Consider the following 13548-nt stretch of genomic DNA (forward strand, 5'->3'; position numbering starts at 1 on the left):
GTGTTTGTATAGCCCAAACTTTTTTGAGGCAGTGTAAGGAAGAGTTAAAACTTCTATCATGTTATTTTTGCTGTCTGTGTCCTGCTGGGGAAATTTCGTAGGACTTCCTCTCAACCAGAAGTGAAAGGAATTTTCTGTCTTAGATCAGTGTCACCAGACCGTTTGTCCCTATTGGAAGATGTCTCCTTGCCTTTTGTTTTTATGACAACTCCAAAATGTTTCCCTTTATTTCTCGGTTATAGTGGTCACCAAGTGTTATTTAGATTTAAAGAAAGGTTCAAAAGAGCACCTCATCTCTTTACTCTCTTACATCTCTTACTTGCACCAAAATTTATTTTCCTATATGCGGAAACACGGCATTATGTACCAGCACCGTATGAATTACATTTTTGTAAAGTTAATGTTTTATTGTAAAGATAAGAAAAAAAATAAATAAAAGTTAAAGTAAAATAAATATACTTTGTTTTTAATAAAATATAAAAAAAGAGTCTGTTTTTAAAAACCATGCAACATCAACTAAAAGCAGCTAAACTAAACCAGTTGTACATTGATAGCGGTGATGACATATTTACCTGTTTATATTTTATGATTTTTTTTTTTTTTTTTTTTTTTACAGCTTCATTACTGTTCTCTGATTTTGGTCAGGTTAACAAATGTGACATTTAGACTAACCAAACCAAAATGTGGCTCAACCACAGCTGGTTGAATGTAAAACTGATCCCTCCCAGGTTATTCTAAGTCAAATATGTTGCTCTGAACATCAGTGAAACATCTGTGACTTTGCTGTTTTGAACCTCTGCAGTTACTGCAAGGGGTGAAAACTGTCATAAGTTAACTGCAGTATGTGGTTGTTTTTTCCAATTTTGATATAATAGACTTTTAGTATATCCTAAACAAAATGCATTTAGTTACAAAACAGACATGTACTGCAGCAGACCTTTGACTACTAGGAGGATCTGATAAAACAATGAAAGACCAAACTTGAAGAGTTTTGTACTTGTCTAATTCATGCCGTCAGCACAAAGCATGATATTCTGGCTGCCTGCTTGTACGTTCTGTTCTAAATTTAAATAACTGGGCATTCAGGGCACATGTGGTGCTTCCACTGACAGTAGAATGGTCATTCAGGCAAAGAGGTGCCATGAGCTGACATTATTGGGTTGGTTAAATATTTTACAATTCATACTTGCATTAAAGTGTTACTCTATGCTATGTTTATTTCTGAAACATATGAAGGTAAACATGATGAAATATTCACTAATATTTTTCTTTTCTGTCCCCATTCATCTCTCTGACTGATTTCTCTTGTTTATTAAGGTCTAACAAAAAAAAATCAACTTTTTTATATGGGGATGTTTTTTTTTATTTTTTTTAAATCACAGAGGTTTCCACCAATGTTTTTATGGTTTGCACACTATGTGACCACACTCTTATTTTCCTATTTCCTAATATCGCAAAATGTGTCTCTAAAGATGTTCAGACTTCAAAGGTTGGTTAATAGTGCAGGTATGATCTGGCCACGCTCTGCAGGGAACCTTACTGACCGAAAGCTACAGACCACTCTATTAAAGCAAAAGAACTTTATTTTTTTTATCATATTCTTTAGCAAGGAACATATATTTCACATTAACAAATATGCTACCAAAATTAGTGTGTGCTATATGTAAATGGCCTCCAGCATTGTTCCTGTTTCTTCTTGCTGGAGGCTGCCATTTTGCTTAATTTTGCCATTTTGCTTAACCCCAGAGCCCTGAGCAGCAGTAAACCTTTAGGCTATCAGCAGATCTACCTCTACATTTTCGGCACACTGCCAAAAAAATAGTGCCACAAAATAGAGAGCAACTGAGCATGTGCAGAGCAGGCTGTATTACTAGATTTTAAACAGTATAAGCATTCATTTTTAAATGTTTTACATAGCTGTACCTGCAAAAGGGGGCCTGCATGAAGAGATCTAGCAGGACCTAATTTTCTGACTAAAGCTATTTTAAATTGTAAGCTCAGTTTGGCTAAAAACCTACAAGCAGCGTCCTCAATGGAGAGGGAAGATAGGGAACTGTGAAGCAGGAAGCCAGTGCTAGTGGGTGGGGGAAGGACACAGGGACTGGTCTCCTAACACGAGGGGTGTTCAAGTCAAAATGGGACTTTTAATTTTACAGGTATAAATAGGGATGCTAGTGTGGCGGTACTACACGCAGTAGTAAGTGGCACGTATATCCTATTACTGATAGGCAGAGCCAGTCCAGGGACCGTTAATCAAGATGGCAGACAACAGTGTTAGTGCATGCATGGAACAGCGTGTGGTGATGAAGTTTCTTGTGAAGGAAGGCGTAAAACCCACTGATAGCTACAGAAGACTTCAAGCACAGTGCAGTGATAAGATGCTCAGCAACAGTAAGACATTTGAATGGTAGAAAAGTTTCAAAGATGGCCGTATGTCCATCAGTGATGATCCCGGCCGTGCTGGTTCCCAGCCCACAGCAGTCATTCCTGTGAACATTCAACGTGTGGAACACCTGAACCTGGATAATCAATGTATAACCTGTTGTGAAATTGCACAAGAGACTAATCTTTATGTGGTCAGCATTTCAGCACTGATGATGAAGTGAAGCAAGCTGTCCTAGGATGGTTCAGGTACTGACAAATCTTTCTATGCCGAAGCTTTCCAGACATTAGTTAAATTTAACAAGCAATCCTAATTTGTGGGCCTTCTTTTCGACGGTAATAAGTGAGGTCAAGTGCATGAGGATAACTCATTCTGAGTCTAATTTCAGTCCTACATTAAGACAGGTGTTCATTCGACTTCAAAATCGCCCCAATACAATTATTAAACCAGCTGATAAGGGAGGGAATATAGTCCTAATGACTAATACACAGTATGAAACAATGTGCTATGATATTCTTCAGAACCAACAATGGTATAGACTTATATCCCCCAATGTGGTAATCAGGTTTAATAATGAATTCTAACAACTTATTGCCTCAGCCTATATGGAAAGCATAATAAATCAAGAAACATGACTATTGTATTTAAATATCCAACATCCTTGAGAAGCCACATTTTATTCCATTCCTAAAAATACATAAAAGTTTAACATCACCTCCGGGTCACCCATTGTATATGGGATAGGGTCTATTACGGAGACCACTAGTAGGATAGTCAATTTTTTTTCTAATGCCTCATGTCATCAGACTCCCTTCCTATGTTCGTGACACCATGGACTTGCTTAGACAAATAGAGGACGTTACCATTCCTCCAGACGCATTATTAGTCACCATTGATGTGGAAGCCCTATACTCTAGAATTCCTCACGAACAGGGTAGAGTGGTACGAACATTTTTAATGGAACAGGATAAAACACATTGGCCATTTAATGAATTCACTTTGCAACTTTTGCATTTTATACTTACATACAACTGGTTTACATTTCTGGAGTCCCACTACCTCAAGGTGCAGGGCGTGGCCATGGGCACATGCTGTGTCCCTGCCTAGGCCAATTTGTACCTGGGGTGGTGGGAGTGAGAAATATTCTCAGACGAGTCATTTGTCATGTATCTTGGCCATGTGGTGTGCTTGCTAAGATACATTGACAATATTTTGATGATTTGGACGGGGTCAGTCCAGTTACTTCAGGAATTCATGGAGAAATTAAATTTTAACAACTACAATTTCCACTTTACCATGAATTATCATATGGATTTTTTGATGTAGCAATATCTAAGAATGCTGATAGCAACTTGGGTACTAAGCTTTATTGGAAGGCCACGGCAGGAAACACTATTCTACATGCCACTAGTGCCCACCCTTAAACTCTAGTTCAGAGTATATCTTATGCACAGTACATTCGGTTAAGACGGAATTGCACACATTTGGAGGATTTCAAATGGCAGGCTAAACAATTGCGGGAGCGCCTTCTTGCCCTGGGCAAAACATGTACTTCTTTACTGTTTAAGACTCAACCTATCCAATCTCACTCCTCAACAGTTAAGTTTATTACAAAATACTCAGCCCAGCACTTACAATTGCATTCACTCCTCCAGCAACACTGGAATTTACTCCTTGAGGACCCTATATTGACCAAATATGTAAAAAAAACAACCAGAGATAGTCTTTAGGAAAACTCCATCCATAGGAGATAAAATCCCATGTAGCTTATACAATCCACATACCACTCCCGGGGTCTCTGAGAGGTATTTTCCAATGTGGCCAATGTTCACTTTGTCCTTGGATACAATGTGGCAAGCGTTTTGAGTTACCTAATGGGGAATCATTTACCTCACCTTTCCATGCTAATTGTGACACCCAGGGGGTCATTTATCTTATGATATGTGGGGTGTTTTATGTTGGGAAAACGATTCGCCAGTTTAAACAAAGAAGCAAGGATCATATATATTACTCCAGCAATGGCAAAATTCTGACTCCGGTCAGTATACATTTAGGCCTCTATCACAAATTTGAGAGTAGTTTGATATCACCATAGGAGGATCGCCGTGTGTCGTTAGGATTCCAATCTAATGGATAAGGCTATATAACCAGTATTTCTCTTCATTCCTTCTTTTGGGGGCCAAATCCTATTGCTGATAGGGGCCGACCATTTTACAAGAGAAGGAGATTGATTATGTGGTTTTTGTCTTTTTTGCCTTTTACAGTGCTACCCGTGCAGGGAGGCGAAGGGAGGACAGGCCTGCAGACCTTACCAGTGTCCATTGTGTGTGGTTGGGATTATCTGGTCTGTATCATTGACCAAGGGGGGAACCCCGCAGTTACTCTTGTGGTTTGACCATCACAGGAAGATATAGTGTTCTGTTAGGATTTCAGGTAATGGAAAAGGCTATAACAGCTTTGACTAACATCCCTTTTTTCTCCCTTCTTTTATTTGGGGGCCAATATCCTACGGTTTATAGGGGCCGACATGTTATTAGCTAAGGAGATTGACTATTTGTTGTTGCTCCTCACAGTGCTACCCACGCCAGGAGGCGAAGAAAATATGGGCCTGTAGGCCTTACCAGTGCCCACTGTGTCTGGCTGGAATTGGATGGTCAGCATCAATTGACTGAGTTGGACTACATCATTGAAGACCAGATATTTTGGATATCCACACTAAGTGGAATCTGCACTTATGATAACCAGATCTATATATTTTTCAAGGTATTTGTACTCATTTAACTATTTAATTATTTCTAAAGCCACCTCTAAGAAAGACATGGTTCCTATAGGAGTATAGAGTGAAGGTCAACTAATCAACACACATATCATTTTTGAACCATATTACCTAGTGAATATATGTCCCACCTTGCTTTTAGAAAGTTTTGATTTAGGTTCTACCATTTGAAAATACCTAGAATACACAATAGACAAAGGCCCACATATCCTTGGCTTAATAGACATTGAGCTAAATAATACTATGTCAGTTTGTATTACTAATTCATATTACTAGTCTATAAACTGGTTCCGTTCTCAACAGACAGACAGTCACGTTCTGCACATGATGTCGTCCTTGTCCCCTTGATGTGCCCCCATGCCTGGACACCCATCCTGACGCGGATTGTCCCTCCGGTGATTAATTACCAAATATATATGGTTTTATGGCAATGATTGTAAGTAAATATCTGTCCAATTTATATTTTATTATATGTTGTGATGGAATGCATGTACTATTATATACAGACCAACAATTAAGTTCTGTTCTATTATAGAAGCACCCTTTTCATAGTTCCTGAAGAAGTGACTGTCACGAAACATGTAGAGCCAATATTCAGCTGAGGTTGTACTAGCTCCATACTATGACAATACACTTGTGTTCCATTCTTTACAAGATCATAATTTTCATCAATGATCCACATTTGGTACCAATAAAGGTATATGGTCATCTAGGAGCGGTAGGATCTCAATTTTGAGCTGCAATTTGATGTTGTTAACTGTGGTACTTAACGGGTATCATATTTTAGAAATCACTGTTAATCTTTATATCTATGTGACGTGTTAATAAAAAGTATGGAAATGTTATACAAAAATGGTGTTTAAGGGCCTATAAAGTCCATTTAGTCTCGAATATATTCTTGATTAGTTTAAAACGCTGGCATAAGTGTATAAAATGTAGCAGGGAAGTATGTTCAAAAATAAATGCAGTTTCCACTCATTTAAATTTGTTCTATTATATAAACTCTAAAGTCCCAGTTTGACATGAACGCCTCCTGTACATCAGATCCAAATATTTCTAATGGCAGCTAGCAAGTTGGCTCGATGGCCACCCAAACACATGAAATAAAAAAAAAATTACAGGATGAGGTATTTGTCACCCTTGTAAAATACCAAAAAGTTACCAAGGCAATTTAATATGTCATTAACACTGGCTCTGCAGAAAAGGGTCTGTGGTCACAACAGAGAATGTAGGATGATCTTTACAAAGGACAAGAGATATAGCAGAGTTAGAATCAAAGTGGAGTATTCTTTTAGAATATAATACGAACTATTGTAACTATAAAATGGCTGTTTCTCTTAAGTTGATGCCAATCATGTCAGTATACATTGTGTCTATATGTGCATATGGAGCAGTCATAATCACACACTACATATGTAGGCTCTGCTTCCTGCTCTGCAGTGCTACACAGTGAGCATGCTTTACTGTATAATCTCACAATGTAAGCCAAAGGGTATCCCGACACACAATAAAAACAATGCACTCTCTGTGGTCAATGTCTAACCTGAAAAGTTATGACACTGGCACTGCACTGAAATACAGAGCTCCCTCTAGTGGCTACTCTCCACTGCAGATTCAGTTTCCTTTAAAAAGAAAACTTTAGGGTGCCCCTGCCCCTCTTCATTACAGTAATATCTCTCTCTCTCTCTCTCTCTCTCTCTCTCTTTTAATTGTATTTACAAAATCATACCAAAGCAACGCATACAACAGGCTCTTTGCTACTGTACATGAGTTTGTGGACAGCCTAAACAATAATAACCTGCTTGTATGTGTCAACACAGTACAGTGGGTACAAAAATCCTATTTTCACTATCTTCCATTAAAAGACACAGTTCAATAATAATAAGCAACCTAGGGACCTTTCAAAAGCGGTCCAAACAAAAAAGTGAGGACACTAACAACACAAAAAAGCCCCCCCAAAAAAAGTGGGAAAAGAAAGGCATTAAACAGCAACTTGAAGAAACTTTCAACCAAAAAAATTGCATCTAAAGAATCAGACACGTCGGCCTTGTAAAACTTAGAGAAAAGCATGGTGCAGAAGACCAGGTTGCATCTTTACAAATTTGCAACACCAAGCCCTGATGATCAAAAGCCTAAGGAACTCTCACTGCCCTAGTAGAGTAAGCATTAAAAAGGAAAAAGAGGCACTTCATCTTGTGACTCATAAACCCACACACAAACCTGTTAAATCCAAAAGGACAATGGATCTGTAAGCCAGAGAATCTCTTTTAGGACTTTCTGGAAAGAAAAACAAGGAAAATAAGTCTGGCCAAAAGAAGCAGTGACAGAAAGGTAAACCCCAATAGCCCTCACCACATCCAGGAAAAGCAGAGAAATCTCCCTGGGGTGAACCCATGCCAGATACAGAAGAGACAACGCAATATGTACATTAAGGTTAAAAGCAAATACCACTTTGGGTGATAAAGGAGTTTATCAATCTCAAAACAAACTTTTCTAGATTTAAATACCACAGCTGAAATGGAGGTCTAAAAGGGGGAGCAGTCAGTGCAACCCCTTGTATAAAAGAAAGAATCACTGAATGAATAGCAACAAAATGTTGAAAGGAATGGAAAGTGCAGATACCTGACCTTTAATGGCACTAAGTACCGAGAATTTTTCTACCCTCAACTTCAGGAAAGAAAGAGCACAGCCCACCTGAAATACACAAGGGGGAACCCCTGGGACTCTCACCAGTGCAATGATAAATCCTTTCAAAAGAAGATTTAAGAGCTGTCAGCATGGTCGTGATTACAGACTGGCCATCAAAACCAGCGACAAAAAAATCAGGGTGGAATATAGGTCCTTGGGTTAACAAGTCGGACCAACCTGATAGAGACCATGGAACACTGGCTAACAGATGAACAAGATGGACATATCACTCTCTCCAAGGCCAGTCTAGAGGTTTAATAAATTAAAACTCCAACCCATGCTGTGAGATAAAAAAAAAAAACATGTTCAACCTAGCAATTGTGAAAATAGAATTAAATATTTATAACTTATAAAACAGCACTCAGCGCAATTCAGAAACCACAGTGTGCAAAAATACTGCTAATAAAAAAAATTAATTATTAAAACTGTGTAAATGTGCAACATGTTATAACAACTGTCAAGACAGTGCACAAAAGACCATTTGATTACTTTATCCCAAAGTGCTCTGAAAAAGATACTATTTTCAGTCTTCAATCAAATGAAAAGCATCAACAAGTAATTAACAGGCAGATGGCAGCTTTATGTAGCACCAGAGATCTCCTCTCTCCTCCTCCCCCCTCCTCTAACACTTTCAGGCATTTTTTTGGGAGGAGGAGGGACAGTACCTAGTTTTGATAAGTACCTGCTCCCAACTTCCGGACGGATTGCCTTGGTGATTCCACAAGAAGTCTGCTCCCCTCTCCAACCAGCACAGTGCAGCTCATGTGTGGGAAGTAGGAAACCACCTGTGAATCCACAAGCAGTCACAGCTGGTTTCCCACACTAAACATGCCAGCGCTGGGGACCCGAAGTCTGATGCAGAGCTGGTCCGGGTATGGGCAGTGCTGGATCCTTGGACAGGTAACTGTCCTTTTATTGAAAGTCAGCAGCTACAAATAATGTAGCTACTGACTTTTAATTTTAACAGGCTGAAGATCCTCTAACACTGGTAAAACAATGCTTAGATTCACTCTGGTCACAGGTTTTGGGGCACAACATTCAACTTACAATGAAATCAGGCAGAAACAGGGCTGTTTCTGAGGAAGTCAACTAACGATGAGACGCAGAGTTTGGAGCTAGACACAGTAACATCATCATGTACTGGAGGGATGGTACAAGCATTCTGGGGAGATCTGTACTGAGTGGTTCTGTGGCACTGTTCCTGCTGCTGTTTTGCAAGTTATATATATGAAAATGACTGGTATTCTTTTCACCTTGATGCTTCAATATAGAGGAGATAAAATTTCAGTTCTGAATTTGCCTACAATAATGTATGCTGATCCTATTGTGCTACCAGAGTACCTGTTCTCTCCAACGGTTACCTTGTCCTGAAAACAAACCTGTCCAACTTTTTGATGAATCGAGATATTAGAAAGCCCGCTTCTGACATTCCCCAAGTCCACATCTGGTGCACACCACTGCAGATATATGTCCCAGAACACCTCCAGATGGAGAGGCCATTCCCTCTGGTGCAGACATTGTCTGCTGAGAGTCTGCCTGCAAGTTCCTGGGAATGTGCACCGCAGGGGTTGTTGGAATATGAAACTACCTCCAGGAAAGGACACTGCTGCAACACTCCTGGTACCCCCCTGATGACTGAAATGCCTCAACTGATCAGTGACTGGTGATCCAGTAAAGTAATGACAGATGAATTGCTTGTAACTCTGGGGTGTTGATAGAAATCTTTCATTTTTCCTGAACAGATAGCTGATCTAGAACTCAGCTGCAACCCAGAAGACAGGTGTCTGTCCTGACAAAACTTCAAATGCAGGGAAAGAAAATACCTACCAACCAACAATGCCAAGCAACAATAACAGAAAAATGTTAGTTCGACAATACAATCAGATCTTGTCCAGAGATAGAGTGGATATGTCCCCAATATTGGAATTGAAGCTGTCAAACCTGACTGCAGATTTGTCAACTTCTCCTGGGGCAGGAACACCTTGGCCTGAAGAGTGTCCAGATGAAGGCTCAAGTATTCCAAGTGGTGTGACTGAATCAGAGATAAATTCTCAATCTTCAAGATCTATTAGCAGTCATATGAAGTCCGCACTGTAATCGGTACAATGAAATTCAAGGTTAGGGAGGTCTGCTTGCACAGCAACAGATCTTCCAAGCATCTGAAAAGTGGAATACCTCTAAGACAAAAAAGAGCCAGAACTGGTGCAAAGACCTTTGTAAACACTCTTGGGGCTGAGACAAGGCTGAAAGGCCACAAATGGATATAGGTTGTGCCTAACATTGCAAAGTAAAGAAATTGCTGGTGATCGAATAGCATTTATCCTAAACTTTGGAGGGCATATGTAGGGGTTGAGAGCTTTTAAAGTTCAAGATGGGATGAATGTCTTTTAGGTTTCAGAATTGTAAATAGGCTTGAATCCTCCTGGTTGAGGAGCAGAAGCAGAAATGTTAACGCACTGGGACAACCATCTCTTATTGGCTAAAAAGAGATCCGTCCAATGTTGGTGAAACATGGGAAGACGTGAACTAGAATAGCAAAAGGTGAAATCTATTGTGAAACCTTTGGATATTATCCCCAGCTTCTTTGGGTCAGCTTATTGAGCTTTCGAAGGAAAAAGAAAAAATCAGGTGTCCCCCCCACCTCTAATGGAACTGGTGGTGGGCAACTTTCATGCAGCAGTGGATTTATTCGACAGCCAAAGATTCTTGGTTTGGTTCAGCTGGGGAAGATGGCTGAGGACATTTTAAAACCCTGAGAGTCTTGTATATAGTACAAATACCTCCGTTAAGAGACAAGAGGAGGAATGAGCACCCGAGAATGAAATAAAAGATAGACCCCAACAAAGATGGCTTTGACTGGGATCTTAAAGAATCTCAGAAGGAGCAGTCTTTACGTGCATCAAGCTTAACTTTGCATAAAGTTGAAATAAGGTCCTCATTAAAATGACTCAACTGCAGGTGTAGAGAGATTACCCATCTGATAAGCGCCAGGCACGCTGAGAAAAATGGCTGCATTTTAAAGCAAGAAAACTCCCCCAGGAAAACACATGAACCAGCTGTAGAGGTATGGTTGTGAGACCACTGCCACCACAGACAGAGTGAAACAACCAAAGGGGTGTTCACTGTCACCCACTGGGTCCCTGAGTGTATGCTGATAGCGTGGAGTGTCTGCCTGTTAAATCTCCACAATAAAATGATTGTAGAAATGATATGCTACTGTGGTCTAAGATAGTACTAACACTGACACTTGGTTTTCAACTTAAGATATCCTTTGCATTCAAGTATAGGTGACAACTCCACAGGAACCAGACACCATCCATGAAGGAAGTAGACACAGGCTCCTTTCCATTAAGTATCCAGCATATTTTTAGAAGGCTTACTTACTCCAGTTTTGTCACACAGTCGAAGCGTATGGAAGGAGCCCACAGCAAACAGATCTCCATCAGGAGCCCAGGAAACAGATGTAATTGGGTACTCATGGGATGGCGAGCTGTACAAGAGACGTCCATAACTATCCCAAACCTGAAAAGTATGAAAAAAAGACAAATGTGTTTTGGGATTAAATAGAGACAGATATAAAATATAACTTGTAATAATCTGATGCTCTACAGTAAACCCTTACACTTCAAGAATAGCTGTGTATCTTGTTATTCACATATACTCTCTCCCTGTCAGAGTAAACTGTAGACTCATTATGGGGTTGGAAACATCACAAAAGTTCTTGTATCTGCTGCCTCAGGGCTGAAAACAGATATTTTGCAAGCTGTTGAAGGAGGGGAAACTTAGTTAACGAAGTCTTTCATATTATTTTAAATACTGACAGCCCTTTTGTAATTTGGCAGCTGTGAGAGTGTCTGCTATTACTCAGCTGAGGCAGGTGATAAGTAGCCTCTACTCTGTGGCACAGAGAATGCTTGCTTCTTCTCTGAGAGGAAGGTAATGCTGGACAACCAGCAATCTCAGAGAGGTCAATCTGGTATTTGTATTTTACTGTACTCACAAAGTCATACTGTGAGAAACTAGTTTTACAACATTAAGTCTTTTCACAGATGGGCAAGTTGAGCAAAGGAACAAAGTGGCAAGGAGATTGCCTGCAACAATGCCACGGTAGCAAAATGTTTATAGTGTGGCTCTAGAGGTAAGTACACCTTGGTACAAAAGATATGCTAATCATTGTTCATCCAACAATAATTTTTTGATCTATGGAAGCAGGATTATTATTTTGTCAACAGCAAAAACACACCAAGGGGACAGCCAGATAATTGTAAACTCACTCATCCAATGGCGATACCCTAATGCATGCATTGCACAATTCGTCCAAGCAAATAATAAAACATAGTAAAGCCGGCCATAGATGGTTTGAATTTCAGCCAATTCATCAGTGACCAGCTGAGATTCGATCCATCTAGGGGGAGGCTGATACACAAGTCGATCGACAACCAGTACAAGCAGCATGTCGGATTTCTTGCATGCACTATTGTTAGTGGCTATAGCCGCTAGCAATAATCATTGAGTTCTCCTTGCAGAGATGGCTCGCAATGCCGCCCTTCCCCACCGAGAGAACACAATAGCTTCTCATGGTTGCCGGAAAGAAAAATCACAGAATCTATGGTTTGCCTAAGACACACATCTCTGTCATGAGGTCTCCTCCATACAGCAGTCATGCACTTGGATCTGTTTAGCTCTACCTATTATTCAATTGTTGCACAATTGCTTTCTGATGCCAAATATGCTGTGCTCAATTTTCAGTACATCTTAGCTCTAGGTCTAAATAGTACAGACTTGCTTTTGGCTTTCGCTAGTTACACCAAATATAGCTTTCAGTTATGTTAAGGAAAGTTAAACAATCTGTGCAATCTGATAGTTGACATTGTGTATTACCTTATATTTACAATCTTCCCCAGCTGATAAAATTAGGTCATTGATAGGATTCCAGTCAACCTTTAAAATGACACCATCATGGGCTTTCCACTGCAACACAGAAAGGAAAAATGCTAAGAGAAAAGTGCAGGTAAAATGTGAAATCAATTGTGTGAAGGTCCAAGGAAAAGCATTGTTAATTTAAAGCAGACCTTGCAGCAAAGTGCGAGGTCTGTTTGATCACCAGGACCCCTCCTCCTTTATAAATCACTTGCTGTTAGTAAATTCAAAATGTATCTTAATCTTCTTTCTAAAAAAAATTCCTGGGTAAAGCACAGCAGGCTAAATCTTGTGAGAAGACACTCCAATCCACTGCAAGAGCAACTTCTTGCAAGATTTCAGCTGCTCTGTATTCCCCTTTATCTAGCCAGAAGGAATGTGATATCATCCTTGCCTAGCTGCCACAGGCAAAATATGAGGATGGAGGCAAGTAAAAACGCCAACTGAAATAAAGGCGGCCCAGACAATGTAAGTGGACCTTGCACTTTACTGCAATGGTCACTTTAAATGCTGTATTTAAAATAATTGCTTGTTTATGGCTCCCATAATATAATTTCAGTATAAAAATCTACCCCACTAACCAAATACATATATGAGCTTTTGAACCTGGATGGCATAAAGTCCTTTGATGACTTACGAGAACACTGGAAAATCCATTCACCAAGGTCTTTCGCTACACTCAGATACGCTATCAAGTTTATTCCCTTATTACGTTCCAATCGGATTCCCCAAAACAGCTCACCCCACTTGAGAACAGGTACCGCAAAGACCCCTCCCTGAA

The 13548-nt window shown here is 39.8% G+C and overlaps 1 protein-coding gene across 3 annotated transcripts in view; it reads right to left on the reverse strand.

Annotated features, from left to right (window-relative positions):
- IFT80 (intraflagellar transport 80) overlaps positions 1 to 13548 on the reverse strand; it is a 201043-nt gene that overhangs the window by 142608 nt on the left and 44887 nt on the right. For all 3 annotated transcript variants that reach the window (XM_089675439.1, XM_089675441.1, XM_089675442.1), the window contains 2 exons: positions 12729 to 12818; positions 11232 to 11369 (listed from right to left, as the gene is read on the reverse strand). In XM_089675439.1, coding sequence (XP_089531565.1) covers positions 11232 to 11369; positions 12729 to 12818 — 228 coding nt within the window. The remainder of the gene's footprint in view (positions 1 to 11231; positions 11370 to 12728; positions 12819 to 13548) is intronic.

This window comes from Staurois parvus, unplaced genomic scaffold (genome assembly GCF_062004578.1).
Source record: "Staurois parvus isolate SC_StPar_1 unplaced genomic scaffold, SC_StPar_1.0 ptg000155l, whole genome shotgun sequence".
NCBI classification, from domain to species: Eukaryota; Metazoa; Chordata; class Amphibia; order Anura; family Ranidae; genus Staurois; species Staurois parvus.